Source organism: Myxocyprinus asiaticus, chromosome 39 (assembly GCF_019703515.2).
Source record: "Myxocyprinus asiaticus isolate MX2 ecotype Aquarium Trade chromosome 39, UBuf_Myxa_2, whole genome shotgun sequence".
NCBI lineage: Eukaryota > Metazoa > Chordata > Actinopteri > Cypriniformes > Catostomidae > Myxocyprinus > Myxocyprinus asiaticus.
The window spans coordinates 14,798,959-14,818,002 of record NC_059382.1 but is presented as its reverse complement, the minus strand read 5'-3'; the positions used below and the strand labels follow the sequence as shown (position 1 = coordinate 14,818,002).

Sequence of the window (19,044 nt, the reverse complement as noted above, 5' to 3'; positions counted from 1 at the left end):
AAGTAAAACATAAGATTCCAATGGCTAAATCAATGTCTTCAGAAGCGATATGATAGGTGTGGGTGAGAAACAGACCATTTTAAGTCATTTTTTACTAGAAATTCTTCTCCCTGCTCAGTCAATAGTCACTTTAACTTCCACTTTCACATTCTTCTTCTTGTGTTTTTGGTGATTTACATTCTTCATGCATATCGCCCCCTACTGGGCAGGGAGAAGAATTTCTAGCCAAAAAGGACTTAAATATTGATCTGTTTCTCACCTACACCTATCAAATAATTTCTGAAGATATGGATTTAACCACTGGAGTCATATGGATTACTTTTATGAATTTTGGCACCAATTCACTTGCATTGTATTGACATCCAGAGCTAAAATATTCTTCTAAAAATCTTAATTTGTGTTTTGCAGAAGTAAGTAAGTCAAACACATCTGGAATGGCATGAGGGTGAGTATATGATGCAAGAATTTTCATTTTTGGATGAACTATCCCTTTATGGTGTTTACAAACAGATTGTGCATGTAAATGTAATTTTGGGAAACCTGTTTAAAAACAGTAATTTTTGCAATTCTGTTTGGTGGAGCAGAAATTACACTCTTTACCTTTTATTTTTATTTCAGAAGTACTTTTTTGTGAACTTGAAATTCTATGAAATCTTCATCTTGACCATCGTGATGCCATGTAAAAAGAACCAAAATGGCAGTGGCCTCAACAGTTAAAAGAGATGAACTCATATTTCTGTTTGATATGCCATTTTGTTATGCAGCTGATACCTGGAGCACTTTCTTTGTTCTTAAACATTATGCAAGAACATATAGAGATGAATTAATGTTGTGATAAATATTTTTCCATGATCAAAAACTGCTCCCATACAAACGAATAACTTCAGATTCGAGGACGTGAACAGCTCCAAATAGAATTTCCAGGTTGCCATCTCATAATTACAGTACCGGTAATTCCGACAAAACACGAATGCAGCCTTATCCAATGTGCACAAGTGTTTTACATTTTGACATCAAAAGCAGAATTTTCTATACTTATCAGAGTATTGGTGTTTATATATATATAAACACTCATTGTTGCCATGTCGGGCGTGTCATGACACACAAACAAACAGAGCAATATTTTGAAAGCACCAAAACAAACTGTGAATGGCTTACTTATAGATTTCTTTGCATATTTAGCTGGGACAGGACTATATATTTAAAGCTACACTATGTAACATTTTTTTGTTAAAACAAAAAAACAAAATGCTATTAATGAGAGAGTGCAACAAAAATACATCTTCCAAACCATGTATTTACTTTACCCAAATACACTTTGATAAACCAATAGTAATGATTTATATTTTAGAGCTGTCGGGATGGATTTCACGGGAAATTGCTTACATATGTCATTCGCCCGTGCGTGTTGACGTCATTTCCGTACACAGAGAAAATAAGCTCTGGCTACTGTAGCGCATGTATGGTATGGGAGTAGCTGAAGCTGAAAGCTGGTCACCATAACGAACAAGAAAAAAATTGACCATGGATCATTCAAAATGGTAAACCTCTGGAGAATCACTGGTTATAAAAACAAAGAAACCCAGAACAGAGCAGAGTCTACAAGCAAAAAGGGAAAGCCACAGAGTCTGTAATAAAACCCAAATCAACATCGGCTTGGCTTTTCAGAGGTGGCGACAACTCCGAGATCTGAAAGGATTTAAAAGCGACCCAGACATGGCTTTTTTCTTACTCAACAGGTACGATATTTTATTGATATGGTTTATGTATAGCTGTTTTGTAGTGAAATACAATAATTATACTGTAATCGGCACAGAACTTTTCACTTGCTAGCACACGTGTGTAATTTTCTTTATAACAGCAATAGTTTATATAAATAAATCCTTTAGTCCTAGGCTTGCCAAGGTCATGTGAGTCTTGAAATTATGTTGACCAATGGTTGGTAACAATGACAATCTATAAATTAGTTACTATCATGGTCTATTAGGCCAGAATATCCTGCAGTTATAAAAACTTTACAACGTTTGACCTTATCAGACTAGCAATCGTTATGTCTAATGTTTTCGAACCTTGCCTAACTTTTGTAACGTCATTTATTTCAAAACATCAATGTTTCCAATAAGTCAAAACAACAGTATAAGATATGGCACTTACCTGCTCAGATGACATGTTTTCAGATATCCGTCTTTTCCTTTCTCTCATTATTTATTTGTTCATTCGCTCTGATAAGATATCCTGTATCCATGTGTACAACGGTGCCTCGAACCATATTCATCCGCACAGAGAAGCAGAGTGAAGCACAACCAAAACAACATTCTTCCGCAAGACGCATGCAGCTTTATTTTTTAAACGCTAGAGGGCCAAAAGTTACATAGTGTAGCTTTAAAAAAAATAATAATAATATTGTTTTTTTTTTATTTTTATTTTTTATTTAAAATCACTCCTTAAAATGTTCTACTTAAACTACTCAAATTACACAATTATGATTTTTTTTTTTTTTTTTCCATTTTTTAAACAGGTTTTCTGAACACTCTCCTAGTCTACCATTGTTTGGCCAAAGAGGTAGAATGCCCAAAACATACATCGTTAGTAGAACCAATTTTGCTATGTTGGGCTATTCAAACAAACAGAGCAATATTAAAGGCACCACAGAGTCGCAGTGTTTACAATCTTGGAGAAAATCAACGTACAAATACCTCACTTATAGTTGTCTTAGCACTTTGTTTTGAAAAAAAAATTATTATTATTACAATGCTCAGTTTTATCAATCAGTGGCCAGCGCAGAATGCAAGTGACAGTTCCAGGTATATTTATTATATTTTTACAAGGTCAACAAGGGGCATATGGTTTTATTCCGCCATCATGCAGTGAAATTAGTCCTTTGAACTAATTCACAAGCAGCTGGCCACTAAACAGTCACACACACAGCTGCTTCCTCACATGCCCCAGCATGCCCCTCGCCCAGCCTAGAAGCAACAGTCTCTCGATCAATCAGGCTCCTCCCATGTAGTGATTGCTAATTGATGCACTAATCCAGTCGTTAAGTACTGTGCCAAAGAGCTCGGGAGTGCATCCAAAGTAAACACCTGTCGTCACTCATCAATGTGTTTTGCTTCTACAAAACGAATCGAACGGGACGGTGGACTTACAGACTCACCACCGTGCATGAACCAAGATATGGAGGAGACTGCACATCCATCAGTGAGAGGTGGACCAAAGATGACGAACTTTATCATGGAACTTCACCACCCTGCATGGGCCTTCTGCCTGTTCTTCCTCAACACTATGCATACCTCTAGCGAAAAATGATTAGTAACATGCTCATAGGAATGCACTTTTGAATATGGTATTAATCACACCATTTTAGTCAAACGCTCTTTGATACCATGAGGATACAACAGAATTAGTGCACAGTAAAGGCAACACAAATAGAGACTGGGAAGAACTGCATTGGATGAAGTCAGTTGTTTCCCTCATCACTTTGTAGCCTTAAAGGGGTAGTTCACCCAAAATTGAAAATTCATTCATTCACCCTCATGTTAGTCCAAAACCAAATTACCCACTTTCCTCTATGGAACACAAAAGGAGATTTTAGGCAGAATGTAAGCCGTAGTCACCATTCACTTTCATTGTACCGTAAAAAGATGAATGCAATGAAAATGAATGGCGACTGAGACTAACATACTGTACTGCCTAGAAAGTACTTTTGTGTTCCATGGAAGAAAAGGAAGTCATACAGGTTTGGAACAACATGAGGGTGAGTAAATAATGGCTGAATTTTCATTTTATTTACTATTACTTTAAGTCCATGTTCAAGTCCATGTTCATTTGGACAGTATACACTTCACACCAACTTTTAAGTTGGAGAATGAACAAATCTGGACATCCATGACATGATGAAGTCAATACACATACAGTAATGTTAAAATGTTACAATCAAATCTCATTGCCAAGTAAAGGATCTTTTAGCAACGGGGTCTGAAGATGTGAAGATATCGGTAAGATTCTAACAAGCCCTCATAGTGGTTATCCAGCCACACTCAATGGCTGTAGCCCCTGACACCAACTTTAATTCAGTAGAAAAGCAAACTCTAATATTACATGAAATTACTTTTGCAATTCTCAGTGTAATCTAACCTACTTTATTCTAATGATTGTCATCTTGACAGAGGTCTCTGCGGACTCCTCAGGTTGTGTCGCCCTGCAGTTGAAGAATGCAAAGTGTGGCACACTACTGCCACTAAGTGAGCCACAAAGATACTACATCCTGCTTGACAAGGCAAAAAAGCTTCCGATGCATGACAGCAACTGATGATTTTCTTCATGTACTTTGCCATAAATCTGAAGATTCATGACATGTTTTAAATTGCTATGAATTTGATATATATATACATATATATTTATTTTTAATTCAGAGGAGCCAGTGATTTGCATTTAGGTCCAAAGAAACTAATGTTATGAAAATATATTGTACACACTAATTTACTTTCAACACTGTGAAATATTGAAATATTCCACAGCTTCAAGTATATGAATAGTATCTATATTTTTCATATTTTTAATATATTTCATATAATAGAAATGATAAATTGATAAATGATACATTTACCATATAAAACCTCTATAAAAAAAGAGAATTTTGATGAATTTCTTTTAACAAGAGTTTGACTGCTGACGTTTTTCAGTGACCGATGCTGATATCTAGAGTGCAGAATGGCCGATATAATGCTAATATATTATACATAGTTCAATTCAATGATGGTAAATGAGACATACATAAAGTTACTTAGATTAAATGAACACTTTTCTAGATAAAATTTGCTAAAATATCTGAAAATAGAAAACTATTAAAAAGTCTGTTATCAGATTTTATTACTGGCACAAGGGGAAACTAATACTTCTATTAATCAGACAGCCAAGCATGGTTATCAGTAGATGCAGAAAATCTAGAAATGGTGAAATGTTGGTCAATTTATTGGTCAACTCTGTTGATATATCGGTCTGTCACCACTTCTAATGTTTCTTCTCAGTGAGTAAATATAAATTGTTTTACCTCCAAGAATTTACAAAAAATAAATAAAGGTGTTCTTGAGTAATTATGAAGTCTTTAATTATTAGTAAGTGCTTAATTATGTAAATTAACATACTATATCATAAAGACATTAAAGGTTGCTGTGGTTAATTGTTTCCCAAACTATGCATATATTACAATATACGTGTTCATATAAGGCAACAATATTTCATAAGAACCCCCTAAGCTAGACTGTCCCACCACAACTGAATTACCTGAAGAACCCTAAAGAGTTCAGTTTCGGACACTCATAAGGCTGTTGGTGGTTTCCCTTTTCCTCAGTTAGAGTTCTATTGTTCCACAAACCTGCGTGAGCTCCTTTACGCAAGTCCACAAAGCCTCTCACTCACTTCCCAAAGCTTTTTGGCCAGGGCATCATCCCGTCCTAGATCACTAACACTCTGCAGAGCACAGGAGGAGAAGTAGCGTCCACTCAGAGGCTCAAGGCCCTCTTGCAAAGCACAGAACAGTGTGGTTTGTGCACCTCCCTCAGGATCCATGAAAAACAGCTTAGACATGGGCACGAAAAGCAGCTTCTGCAATAAGCCCATGTTCCGTCCGATCTCAGTGGCTATTACACCTGTACGGACAAGACAATAATGAAAGTCTATTGGAGAAACACTATATGTGACTTTGTAAAAGGGATAGTACACACAAATTTTAATTGATAATTTCTCACTTTTTATGCCGTTCCAAACCTCTCTTTCTCTCTTCTGTGGAACACAAATCCAGGATAATTATATCCAGGCCGCTCTTTTCCACATAATGAAAGTAAATGAGGACTGGGGCAGTCAAGCTCCAAAATGACCAAAACCACCATAAAAGAATAATAAAAGTGGTCCAAACGACTCCTGCATAATATTCCAAGTCATCTGAAGCCATGCAATAACACTGTGTGAGGAACAGTTATATGGAATACAACAAATTGCACATCGTCGCCATTGGCTCTCGCTTGTCTCATAACCAAGTGTCGTTGACGTCAATAGTGCTATATTTTATTTGAGAGCCACAGCATAGATTTTAGGTGAAAAACAATGAAAATGTTGTCTGTCTGTCACACAAATCTATCTTATAAGCCAAGAAGACTTATATATTATAGAAGACTTAAATAATAAAGTGCATCAGACAGAAATGATGACCACTTATATTATATTGATAGTTTTGTGTCATTTTTGTGCTCGACAACCCCAGTCCCCTTTAAATTTCTTTATCTGAAAAAAACAAAAGCTAGTCTATGTGTTCCAAAGAGGAGAGAAAGTCTGGGTTTGGAACAACATGAATGGAAGTAAATGATGATAGAATATTCATATTTGGGTGAACAATTCCTTTACTATATAGGAATAATAATACTTATGACTGAATTAATGGCTCAAACAACAACTAAGGGATCGCTGACCTGGATGCAGGCAATAGCAGGTTACATTGGTCCCATCCAAGCGGTTTGCAAGTTCTCGGGTAAAGAGCACATTACACAGTTTGCTGTGGCAGTAGGCTCTGAGCGCATGCCAGTATGATTGGCCCGTGACCAGATCCTTATGCTTGTTGAGGAGGTTGAAATCTATGGACCCCAGCCGATAAAGCAGGGCAGACACGTTGACTACACGGCTGTGCTCTGCCTCCTTTAGACGATCCAACAACAACAAGGTCAGCAAAAAGTGACCCAGGTGGTTCACGCCAAACGCCATACCAAAACCATCCTCTGTTCTGCCTGATGTGATAAGACCTAATAATAAAACAGTCAATATCACATACATTTTCTTGGCCTCATACATTACATTTCCTTAAAGGGTTTAAATGCTGACTGAGGAAAACATTCTGCCTAACATCTCCTTTTGCATTCCACGCAATGCAAAATATGAGGGTGATTAAATGATGACAAACTTTTATTCTGGGGGTGAACTATGCTTTTAATTTCGCATGTCCAGGGGTGTAGTTTCCAGAGAGGATGGGGGGCAGGTAACACCCCCCCCCCCCATATTTATACCATGATCAATGGAAACATGTAGACCCCCCCCAAATCTACGCCCTTGCACATGTCTACTATTTTACAGATACAGTTACCTGCATTGTTGATCAGCAAATCAAGCCTTGGTTCACTCTTCAGAAAAGTCTCTGCAAAATTGCGCACAGACTTAAAACTGGCCAAATCCAAATGCATGTACAGCACCTCTGAGTTTCCACTCTCCTGGGAGAAACAGGGCAGAACAGATCTTTCTATTAGACTTCTATTAGATGTCAATGAAATGAGAGGAATTAAAGGAAGTGAGGTCAATGCATGAGTTTACCCTTCGAATGTCATACACTGCAGCTTCAGCTTTTTGGTGGTTTCGACAGGCGAGGATCACTCTCGCCCCTCTCTTGGCCAGATCCATAGCTGTGGTTTTGCCAATGCCAGTGTTACTTCCTACATTCATTACACATAACAGAGATTTACTGAATCTGTATAACTGACCAACACCAACATAATGTTAACGGGTAAAGATGTGTGTGTGTGTGTGTGTGTGTGTGTGGGTATAAATATATTATAAATCAATATATAAAATAAATAATATCTACGATATTTATAGGCTATTATATATATATATATATATATATATATATATATATATATATATATATCCTATAAATATCGTAGATATTATTTATTTTATATATTGATTTATAACTAAATCAAAACGTACAGATTTATTAACATTATCATAACAGATCTATTCTGTCAACCGCATGAGGTTAACCACTCAGCAGACTCGAAGAAATATTTTAGCTTTTAAGTTTAGTAAATAAATTCATACAAAGGCAAGATGCACTTTTTGTCTACAAAACTAAATTCAAGAATTTAGCATAAGCTTTTAGATCAAACACATTCAGTGAGTAAGGTGTACTCAAACTTTTGACTGGTACTGTATTCACATTCATCCATCACTTAACAATAGAGAACGAGCATATCGTGATCTAATTAACAGTATATTTGCAGTTGAGTTCTTATTTGCATAAAAGCAAGTATACTAAAGTATTAAATAATATAATCAAACCTGTAACAATTGCTGTCTTCCCCTTTAACGTCGCATTGCTCTTAAATCGGGCTCCTTTGAACACACAGTAATAAATCAGTAAGTATGCGGCGAGCCCAGCGGCCAGCACTGACAACAGGAGAGACATCTCGCATGAAAGAGTCAAACAGGTGATGTTAGAACTTTTTAAAGTTTACGAGAGCACATGTGGACTGTTACTTTGTAACATATGACAACTTGTTTACGTTTTCGTAACTGCCAGCAACTACTTCCGGGCTTACATTGTGTACTGCAGCTAACCACTAGATGGCGCAGTTACTCTAATAATGTATACTGTTTCCAACGTGTGCTCGTGTATGTACAACTTTCATATAATTTTTTTTTTCCATACTGTGAAAGTGAATGGTGACTGAGACTAACATTCAGCCTAACATGTTCTTTTGTGTAGAAAGAAAGAAAGAAAGAAAGAAAGAAAGAAAGGTCTACTGTTGCATCCTGTGACAAAATCACTGACATTGTGAAGGGGACTTATTGATTTGTCACAATAATGCAGTTTATTTCAAACTGAATTTCAGTCCATATGATATGTTTATTATAGGCCATACATATTATATTTATAAAATATTTCATTTATTATGCATTTTTTATATGAATCATCTTTATTTATGGGTCTCAGCAAATAATGATGAATGTGATTAATTAGATTAATTAATCGACATGTCCTGTAATCAATTTGATTACACATTTTAATCGACTGACAACCCTCAAATTGAATCACTGAGTATTGAAATTGAGTAATCATAAACAAAATAAAATAAAATAAAAAAATATATTAAGTTGCATATATTCTTGATAAAATTCTTGATAGAATTTTATGAAATTGAAATGCGTAAATCTTAAAAAATAGGCTAAAATATTTTTTTGAGTGTACAGAACTGTGGTAGATTACAATAAAACATACTACTGCAAAACTAGCTTAGTATTTGCCAAAGTTGTTATTGAAACAAAACAAAAAAAAATGACAAAAATTCTGAAAGCTTCTTACACTGTTTGAAGAAGATCCCATATTAATTTATTAGAATTTTACAGGGATAACAATAGCTGTGGAATAGATGTGGGAATCATGGTAAACATTTTTAAGTTTTCTACATCTAAGTACTATTTTGTGGCATTACATTTGGTTCACAGCTACAATATCAAGCAAACTCTCACAATGGGTTGTTTTCATACTTGTGCCCTTTATTGATCTCTTTTGCACAGACTGCATCATGACAGCGATGAGGAGCAAAGCTTGAGTCACATCACTGTGCCACCCACAGAATCAGCCTGCTTGTGTTCTTCCTCTCACATTTTTCTTTCAATTGATGGCATCGAGAAAGAAGAAAGTGCAGTGAATATTTGCTGAATGCACCAGGCGTTCTGCCTGTGCTCTGTCAGGTCTAGCTGGGCTTGACGGTGTCAGAGTGAAGGGGTGGAAGTGAGGAGGAGGTGGAGGAAGAGGAGGAGGACGTGGGAGAAGGAGGAAGTGGTTTGGGCGGGCTACCCTCACTGTTGAACTCGGCGGAGGGACTGCACCTGGAAGGTCTGAGCATGGGAGCCCCACTCCCTGTAGTGTTTGTACTCCCCACCATGGTGGTCACACTCCAGCATGTACTGGTAACCGCGGTAGCCGGGGTACTGGTAACAAACCCAGCTACAGACAGTGAGAAAAAACATGACAAATGCAAACAGAGAATCCCAATTTAATATTTCCAGTATGCTCTAACTCACATGCAAGTACCACCAAATTGCTGTGGCACCTGAAGCTATGGTGTAAAGAGAGAGACAAGTATGGTACTCACGCTCCACTTTGCACCTGCATTGATCCGATCTCATTGGAGAGCCAGCCCATGGCCTGGAGAGAGGGGTAGTCATCAGTGATCTCCCACTGGTGTCCGATAAAGTTCTCCCGCTCAAAAACAGTCAACTTTGATTCCTTTTGGTTCTGCACAGATCATAACATTTGGAGAGACAATATTAATTTGGAAAGAATGTTAAACAGTTACCACACTGTTGTAAGTTGACACCTTTTTATACTCACAGCAGAGCAGATTGGGCGGAAGGACATTAGCCTCTCGATGTGGTAGGCATTGCTGCCACTCCAAGACTCCCAGCGAGGGTAGTCTCCTCTCTCCAAGATGAACTGCTGCCCACAGAAGCTGGAGTGTTCGTAGCCCACCCAGCTGTTCAAATGGATGCAGACACACACAAGTTAGAGAGTTTAAAGGGATAGTTCACCCCAAAATGAAACTGTCACCATTTACTCACCCTTGTGTTGTTCTAAACTTGTATGACTTTTTTTTAATCCATGGAACTCTTGGAGATCTTAGGCAGAATGTTAGGGACTCACAGCCTCAGTCACCATTCACTTTCATTGAATTTTTTTGCGTATAGTGAAAGAGAATGGTGTCATTTTGCATGAGATCTTCGTTTGTGTGTCACAGAAAAAGGTTATATGGGTTTGGAATGACATGAGGGTAAATGGGTTAATTTACATGAGTAAATGGCAACAGAATTTTTAGTTTTGGGTAAAGTGTCCCTTTAAAGACCCCATGAAATTGCTTGACAAGTGCAGTTTTCAGTTGTGTGTTGACGTATTTCCAGTTGAAACCAGAGGTTTGGGTGGGACATATCAAAGAGCTTTTTCTTTCTTTCTTTCTTTTTCTTTCTTTTTTTTAAAACCAATATGCTTACGTGTACATTTAGTTTACACAGCCATGAATCAAGTGCTACTTGCTAGTCAGTTGCAGGTGGTATTAGGGAGATGGACTCTCATTCTAGAGAGCATTTGATCAGACAAAAATCAGTGTAGTGCAAGACGAGTCATTGATCATTTTAGTTTGTTTTCCAGGAAAAGATAAGGATAAGGATATTTTATTTAACTTTTAGGAGTGCACTACCATGTACATGACTTCAGAGCTAACAGACATAGATTAAAAGCCACAAAACTCCATTTTAGATTTAAAGGGGGTCTTTAAGAGTATGTGAGTTGTAGGAATCTGTACGTCTATATGTTTATTTCTGTAACTTACGCGCCACACTCCACCTTCACAGAGCGGACATTGTCCATGCCACATTCCATGATGTTCTGACAGGCTGCGGTGAACTCCATGCGCTTGCCTTGAAAGTTCTCTTGGTCATAGACTGTGAGCTACATGTTCACAGAGACAACAGTTGGCTTTGAGATACTTGAAAGCATTCTTATTCACGCAAGAAGAATTCAACACTTTGTATAGCGGTTGGCATTATCACTAGCTATCAAGTTTTTACTTGCCTTCCATGGCCCCACTGGCATGGGATTAGTCAGAGACATCCTTGAAGATATCTTAATTCTGATAGACCTGAAGAACGCAAATATGCAGATGAAAAAGAGTTCTCTATCATTTATGACAACTGTATAAACAGCCTGCGGCTGAGGAGCAAAGTAGTTGCAAAAGGTCCTGCCAAATGTCATTGTTGTTCCAATAAATAAAAAATTTAAAAAAATAATAAATCACACTGATTCTCCTGATGATTCAGAGTACATCATCCAAACATTACAGAGTAAAGCCAAACAGAAAAACACCTACTTAGTTGTAGAGAGAAGAAAAAAAAAGATTTATGGCTAAAACACATTGGATCTAAAAGCTTTACGCATTGCAAAGATGAAAACTTACAAATCATATAGATTATATTAGCAGCTGCATAAAATATTAGATTTAGCCCAGAAGTATTGGTAAAATTGTAAAGAACTCTTGTTCAATGTATTAAAGGGAACTGATGTCAATTGTTATCCAAAGCATTCTAATGTAGAGTGTAATATGTGTGGTATTTAGTTGAATATTTAGTTTCCTGAAATGTCAATGCCTGCACATATGCTTGCTATGTTAGTTTGTTTTGTTTTGTTTTCAGTGGTGTTTGTGATCATGTGCCTCTCCCCCAGAGTTTTACAGATCAGCAAAGCACACTAAATTGAAAATGTCTATGGCGAATGAAAGGACTAACATGGAGGGCTTACCTGACCAACCCAACAAATAGCTGTAAGTGCTCAGGGGCTCCACACAACGGTCTCCAGACCTCCGACTAAGGGCTCTATTTATGTAGTATGGCAGAATGGGAAGATAGGCCACAGGGCAGGCAGGAGTCAGCATTTTGCCCCAGGCCTCATTGTTTTGGACTGAGCCTTTGGCTTTACCCCAGCTCACAATGCCATCTGCCCTAGCCAGGGAGGCATCATGCGTACTGGCAATTGCTACCGGAGTGGATGCCAGGCACATTGATTCCATGCATGCTTTTACATACTATTAGAGTATACTACAAATCACACATGCTTGAACAGACACAAGCAAGTTGTTTCAAAATGAGATCATTCCATAAGCCTTGACTACCAAAAGTGCAATTCTTAGCTCAACATTTCAACTCTATAATGTTTGATAACAGCTTATTGCAACTACTAAAACATCTTGAATGTATCCCTAAGTACACTATAGTTTTTAATAAGTCCACTCCGACAAACATCTTTAGTTAAAAATTCATGGTTGCGCTGAGACTCTTCTGCTCTCACTGTGGTGCCAGACACAAAGAGTTTCAACCACCCATTCCCACCTGCCTTTACATACTCGCACACATACAGATGCTGTCCCGCATATATGCATTCTCACGCAACACTTTATAAGCACATCCATTCAACATCCATGTCCTGCCCACTCCTTTGACTTTATGCAAAGCAGCTACATGGCTGGGACCCTGTGTAGCTATAGGAAGAGCATGACTAAGTGAAATGATAATGCAAATTGTCATTCAAGTAAATAAATAATCAAAATCTTCAGTCTGAGAGAGATAAACATAGTTGGGCCACAGGTTTGAACTGGGCTCAGTTAAGTGACAACATAGCATATGTTTAGGACTGTGTGAATTCTGAAATGAATCACTGTAAGTGTTATGTTTGGTTTCGTCTGTATTCTTTTTAGCCGTAGTACTTACAGTCAGGCCATGTTAAATATTGCTCTAGGAAAGTTGCTCTAAATTTGACTCCAATTTAAGTGAGCACTTGACATGATATGTGTAACAGAAAAGCACATTGTCAAAAAAAATTAATCATTATAACAACATTTTTGTTTCCTCTCTCTAATTTCTACTCGATTTTATGAGTTGACAGAGATTCAAACTTTGAATTTTCCATCAGTAATTCATCGAAATTGGTCAAAAGAGTGCAATGAAATCATCACTACAGGTTGCAACTTTGCCACCACGTTGATTTTACTTACAAATTCAAGGCAGCAATTAAACTCAAATGGGTGGCTTTTTTTATACAGAGCATATACAATAAGTCTCCCTCTTTCTCTCAATAGAGAGGGCTATGGCAAGTCTACTGAGGTCAGCATACTAGCTGTGCTACAGAGTGTGAATGAGTATGAGAGACAGGGAGAGAGTTAAAGAGATAGAGGCCATAGAGTTCCATGCTTTCTGCTGATGGAGGTTGACATCAGACATCCATCCAAAGCTTGCAACAAAGCAATGAGCAACGTCAGCAGGGTCACATAGATAAGCCTGCACTCCAAACCCCTCCAAATGCCCATCACTTTTATCCAATAGCATGGCCTCATTCTGCCCTAGAAGTACAGATGGGGATATATATGTATATATAACCCATCCAAAGCCCGAACCCTAGCACATTCAGGCCTTGGCATCCATTCCTCTGCCAGCACTCCTCTTACATTCCATTGTTTTGTGCCTGACTGCAAAGTTTTGGTGAGCTCTGCTTGGGGAAGGGGTTTCTAGGTTGGCAAGTGATCAAATTAAAAAGAAGCATAATGGATGGCCCTTATTAAGTAGAACTCCCATTCTTTAAACAAGCTGGAGTAAATCTTGATTGTTTGGAGTGTATATACTGTAGATATAGTGTAGACAGAGATTTTTTAATAGATTTGAAATGATTGGAGTGTACATAGATTGAGTCTGCTTATGACTTTGCTGATTTGAGTAAAGTAGATTTTTTTTATGAATGAAAAGTCTATTACTGTCACATGCCTGATGTTAAAATAATCGTTAATAATGGTTTTTTTAGAAATGTGTTCCGTGAAATGTGTAGCGAGGTGTTATTTAGAATGCTATTGATGTCTTTCCAAACTATAACATTGTCAGGTACTAAATGTTTAGTTGTTCATTGAATTCATGTTCCATGTGAAAGATTTTGCTTTTCCAATGTTCTGTTTAATTAGTTTTTACTCAGAACTTTATTGAATCTTGATTGAATCTTTTATTGAAACTTCAGTTCTCTTTCTCCACCTCTCTGTTTGGTAACAGCTTTAGCCATGTCACATACTGCTGTACAGGGAAGCATGGGGAGTCGCTATGCCACGGGAATGAGTTCCCACAGAGTAAGGCAAATCTATTCCATCATTCTCTTACCAAATTCTCATGACTCTATTAGGAATTGTTTAAGCATCCATGAAAAAGGCTGGTGAATTTCAAGACGCACTTGTTTGATTAGATGTCTTCATGTGTAAATCCTGACCATAATGTTATCTCTGTATGATCAGATATATCTGTTCGAGTACGAGAATTTCCAAGGGCAAATGATGGAGCTAAGTGGACAGTGTCGTAATGTCTGTGAGAAGGGGCTGAACCGTGTAGGCTCCATCAGAGTGGAGTGTGGGCCGTAAGTATGGAATGATTTAACAAATCACAAGCAATAGTAATATTTATAACTAAGATAAGACAAAAAATGGTGAAATGATGTTCAGTCATTTAATTTTAAAATGTGGAGGTGAGAGGGACATCTGAAGAAGTAGTTCATTTAAAATCCTAAATATCCAAAAAAAATTATTTTAGTGTAGCAGACCAAGCAAAACCATTTGGGTTTGGGGTCTGACTAGGTGGGTCCCTCTTGGTTGTTTCCACATCCGACTGGGGATGGGGGGTGTGAGAGGGGGGCACAAGGAAAACCTAGCCCCCTCTTAGACCCGGCCATGTAAGTGTAACTAAAGTAGAGGACTAACTCTTATCATGTCAGTTGTGGCAAAATGTGTATTTTCAAATTGGGTATGTTAATCACAAAGAATTCTAAGTTTAAAATATACAATTTCTTCTATGTCCGTTGCTTAATAATAAAGTACATGCAGTTAATGAAAAAATAAACAGGCCTGTCATGTGTATTTTGTTGATTCATACTTTTCATGTCTTTATTTTGAAAGTTATTTCCTGTTTCATGTCATGTGTCCCTAGTCATGTGATTTCATGTTTTCCCTCCATGTTCATGTGTCTTGTTTTCATTGGTTTATTATCTTGCTATCAGTTCTATCTGTTTATTGGTTATCTTTGTCATCTGTTCTCCCATGTCCATGTATTTAAACCCTCATGTTTTCCATTGTCCTTTGTCAAGTATTGTTGAATGTAACTTTGGATGTGTTTGGTAATGTAGTCATTGTTTATAGTCAAGTTTGTCAAACCAAGTTTTTGTTAAGCCAAATCAAGTCAAATTCATGTTTTATGTTTAATTCATGTTTATAGTTAGGGTTTATTGGTTCTCACTTTAGTTAATAAATTTGCACTTGGGTTCTTCAATTCATCATCTTTGTCATTGCCAGCAGCATCGTTACAAGGCCACTGTGTATTTTTAACTACCTTGCAGATGGGTTGGTTATGAGCAACAAAACATGAGTGGTGAGATGTTCATGCTGGAGAGAGGCGAATACCCTCGCTGGGACACTTGGTCCAACAGCTATCGTTGTGATCGTCTCATGTCTGTCCGGCCAGTTCGAATGGTGGGTTAACATTTTATCATTAATTATGACAAGTTTATTCAAGGACTTTGATTATTGCTTTAAAGGAGGACCATGGAAACTATGAAAGACAGCAGTTATATGTGCTTTCGCCTTGTAGGACCCTCAGGACCATAAGATCTGTCTGTATGAGTCCATGAACTTTGATGGCCGTAAGATGGAGGTTTGCGATGAGGACATCCCAAGTTTGTGGTGTCATGGCTTTCAGAACAGAGTCGCCAGCATCCAAATGAATGGTGGAACGTAAGCAATTCAGCATTCTTTGTATTACACATCACCACAAAGTGTCCATTTTGAAGATGATCATCTACATCTAGCCATTTAATTTTCTCAAGAATTAATGTATGTTACTTCCAAATATAGGTGGGTTGGATATCAGTACCCTGGCTATCGTGGATACCAGTACCTGTTTGAGTGTGGACCATATAAGCATTGGAACGAATGGGGTGCCAATCACCCCCAGATCCAGTCTGTGCGTAGAGTGAGGGACATGCAGACGCATCACAGAGGCTGCTTTGAGATGATGGCATAGGTGATGACATGACATGGACAAGTGGACACAGCAGGGTGGAAACTCAATGGAATGTAAAATCATCTCTCACCATAAGGAGATCATCAACGGAGATAATCAGAACATAAACTGTCTATTGTGATGAAAACACTGCAAGCATAATACTGTAATATGTGTGCACATTCTCACTACTGGTTGCAAAAGCATAACAGTTTTGCTTTCATCTATACAGCCCCTCTTTTATTTAGTTATTTATGACACTCTTATATATTTCTTAACATTTAAATTTTACCTTCATTCGATTATATCAGATGAAATCTCTCTTGTCAGGCATTTTCACTGACCCAAAAGGAGGTGCAATGCACTCTAAGCATATGCCAAACTTAGAGCTTTCACCTCTTTCGTCCAGTGGAATTGCGCAAAATAATCTCATCGAGGCAAGTTTGATCGAAATAGGAGAACTCCATTTTCTCTTCCAGATTTGGGATCCCCTTATCTCTGACAATGAGGAGGTCCTGTTACACTATCTTTCTCAGGGATGCTGGCATCTACAAAGAAATTAGCTATAAACAAAATAAAAGATGTTAAAGCTAAATTTTCTTTTTATTGCTCTGCTCTCATCTTGATAGAGTGAGGTTAAAGGAATAGATCACCTAAAAATGAAAATTCTCTCATTTCCTCACCCTCATGTCATCCCATGTGTATGACTTTCTTTCTTCTGCTGAGTACAAACAAAGAAGAATATCTCAAACCTGTAGGTCCATACAATGCAAGTCAGCAGGGTCCCAAACTTTGAAACTCAAGAAAGCACATTAAGGCAGCATAAAATTACGACTCCAGTGGTTAAATCCCATCTTCAGAAGTTATATGATAGGTGTGGGTGAAAAACAGATCAATATTTAAGTCATTTTTTTACTATAAATCTCCACTTTCAAACAGCCCTCCTAAGAGCTCTTCTCTCATACAAGTTCTTTTGTTTATGGCGATTTGCTTTATTGGTCTACATCCAGTATATCTACTGGGCAGGGAGGAGAATTTATAGTAAAAAAGGACTTAAATATTGATCTGTTTCTCATCAACACCTATCATATAGCTTCTGATATGTATAGATTTAACCACTGGAGTTGAATGGATAACTTTTTTTTTTTTTTTTTTTTTTAAACTAATTTCTTTTAAACTTGATGAAACTTCTGTATCATGCATAATAAAAAAAGAATTAATAATTGTACTATAGTAACCAGTCCTGCTCAGCCTGCTCCGAACAGGATTTGAACCGATATCTCCAGCATGGGACGTAGGTGTGCTAACAAGGAGGCTAAAGGCTACAGCAGCTAGTATGCCTCTTGAGGCCAGGGTAGTGAGGTTTACACACACTGCACAGCTACCTACCCCACTCACCCCCTTAAGCCTCACTCCCACCCAGGTCATGGCATCACTGTAACTGGTCCTGCTCAACCTGCTCTGAACAGAATTCAAACTGATGTCTCCAGCATGGGAGGAGGGCACGCTAACAAGGAGGCTAAAGGCTACAGCCTCTAGTGTCAGTCGCTAGTGCCCCTCTTGAGGCCAGGAGAGTGAGGTTTACACACACTGCACAGCTACCTACCAGCTGGCTACCATTACACTATTAAATATGCAAATTGTATGAACCTTTTGACCAGATACAGCAGGGTTTCTAACAAGATTTGTGTCTTAAAGGGATAGTTTGCCCAAAAGTGAAAATGTTCTCATCATTTACTCAACCGCTATCCCAGATGTGTATCACTTTCTTTCTTCTGCTGAACACAAACAAAGATTTTTAGAAAAATTTCTCAGCTCTTTAGGTCCATACACTACAAGTGAATGGGTGCCAAAATTTTGAAGCTCCAAAATCCACATAAGGGCAACCTAAAAGTACTCCAGGTTAAACCAATATCTTCTGAAGCAATATGATAGGTGTGGGCAGGGCTCGAGTTGAGGAGGGATGCAAGGGTATGCCAACCCTTTGTAAACCACCATACCCCCTTACAATCCCCTTTAGATCAGTTGTGTCATGTATTACATTGAACTAATCATGCAAGTAAAATATTTAGTTCTCTACGTTTGATAAATAACGTTTGTTAAATAGCCTATTGGCGATTAGCCGACCAGAATTAGATTTTGACATGTTTGGGGTTGCCAGATTTCAAGAGGTTAAATCCCCCAATTAAATCTTTACATTTACACAATTTGGAAATATTCTGCCAGTGTGACGCTTTAGTTGTGCAATCTGGCAATGAGCGCCGGTTTTCTGAAAACACCGGCAAAGGGGTATGTCGGAGTTTAGCAATGATGGGTTGACTTATGTCACTGAAGGTAATGCAAGTTTTCAAAAGTTTTGCAGATTTGCTGAAATGCAAAGAGAACAATTAGAGGAAATCTTCTGACTTTCTTTAAAAAGAAGAGAACAGAAGGTAAGATATTGCTATGACAAATGTACAGTTACAACATTAACATGTTTTTAATTCAAACAATTTTAAGGGTTTCACCCATAAAACGCTTTTGTGTGTAGAAAAAATTTTCCACCACTGTTTATGCATCTTTCATATAAACTGCCTAAACTTCCCTTATAGTTCAGTTACTGGAGTAGAAACAACTCTGACGATCAGGTTCTGGAACGCCTGCCGATCC

The 19,044-nt window shown here is 37.8% G+C and overlaps 3 protein-coding genes across 3 annotated transcripts; 1 reads left to right on the top strand and 2 right to left on the bottom strand.

The window, feature by feature from the left end:
* Nucleotides 1-4,854: 4,854 nt before the first annotated feature.
* On the bottom strand, nucleotides 4,855-8,352 carry LOC127430162 (dehydrogenase/reductase SDR family member 13-like). Its single transcript, XM_051679698.1, has 5 exons — nucleotides 8,104-8,352; nucleotides 7,357-7,475; nucleotides 7,133-7,256; nucleotides 6,468-6,794; nucleotides 4,855-5,651 (listed from the first exon to the last, which is right to left on the bottom strand). The coding sequence occupies exons 1-5, from the start codon at nucleotides 8,228-8,230 to the stop codon at nucleotides 5,392-5,394; spliced, it is 957 nt and encodes a 318-aa protein (XP_051535658.1). The 5' UTR covers nucleotides 8,231-8,352; the 3' UTR covers nucleotides 4,855-5,391.
* A 948-nt stretch (nucleotides 8,353-9,300) lies between these two features.
* LOC127430342 (beta-crystallin A1) lies at nucleotides 9,301-12,242 on the bottom strand. The gene is made up of 6 exons (XM_051680075.1): nucleotides 12,119-12,242; nucleotides 11,396-11,462; nucleotides 11,154-11,272; nucleotides 10,163-10,304; nucleotides 9,924-10,066; nucleotides 9,301-9,775 (listed from the first exon to the last, which is right to left on the bottom strand). The coding sequence occupies exons 2-6, from the start codon at nucleotides 11,432-11,434 to the stop codon at nucleotides 9,628-9,630; spliced, it is 591 nt and encodes a 196-aa protein (XP_051536035.1). The 5' UTR covers nucleotides 11,435-11,462; nucleotides 12,119-12,242; the 3' UTR covers nucleotides 9,301-9,627.
* A 1,475-nt stretch (nucleotides 12,243-13,717) lies between these two features.
* On the top strand, nucleotides 13,718-16,990 carry LOC127429947 (beta-crystallin B2-like). The gene is made up of 6 exons (XM_051679342.1): nucleotides 13,718-13,851; nucleotides 14,407-14,480; nucleotides 14,643-14,761; nucleotides 15,734-15,866; nucleotides 15,985-16,127; nucleotides 16,248-16,990. The coding sequence occupies exons 2-6, from the start codon at nucleotides 14,415-14,417 to the stop codon at nucleotides 16,414-16,416; spliced, it is 630 nt and encodes a 209-aa protein (XP_051535302.1). The 5' UTR covers nucleotides 13,718-13,851; nucleotides 14,407-14,414; the 3' UTR covers nucleotides 16,417-16,990.
* The last annotated feature ends 2,054 nt before the right edge of the window (nucleotides 16,991-19,044 follow it).

Excerpts from the sequence above, each read along its gene's own strand:
- LOC127429947 (XM_051679342.1), top strand. The coding sequence starts at position 14,415 with ATGTCACATACTGCTGTACAGGGAAGCATGGGGAGTCGCTATGCCACG. Across the intron at positions 14,481-14,642 it reads CGGGAATGAGTTCCCACAGA|ATATATCTGTTCGAGTACGA; the intron begins GTAAGGCAAATC and ends CTGTATGATCAG. Across the intron at positions 14,762-15,733 it reads ATCAGAGTGGAGTGTGGGCC|ATGGGTTGGTTATGAGCAAC; the intron begins GTAAGTATGGAA and ends ACTACCTTGCAG.
- LOC127430162 (XM_051679698.1), bottom strand. The coding sequence starts at position 8,230 with ATGTCTCTCCTGTTGTCAGTGCTGGCCGCTGGGCTCGCCGCATACTTA. Across the intron at positions 7,476-8,103 it reads GAAGACAGCAATTGTTACAG|GAAGTAACACTGGCATTGGC; the intron begins GTTTGATTATAT and ends TAATGAATGTAG. Across the intron at positions 6,795-7,132 it reads TTTGCTGATCAACAATGCAG|GTCTTATCACATCAGGCAGA; the intron begins GTAACTGTATCT and ends TTTTATTATTAG.
- LOC127430342 (XM_051680075.1), bottom strand. The coding sequence starts at position 11,434 with ATGTCTCTGACTAATCCCATGCCAGTGGGGCCATGGAAG. Across the intron at positions 10,305-11,153 it reads GTGAAGGTGGAGTGTGGCGC|CTGGGTGGGCTACGAACACT; the intron begins GTAAGTTACAGA and ends CCATTTGAACAG. Across the intron at positions 10,067-10,162 it reads TCCGCCCAATCTGCTCTGCT|AACCAAAAGGAATCAAAGTT; the intron begins GTGAGTATAAAA and ends TGATCTGTGCAG.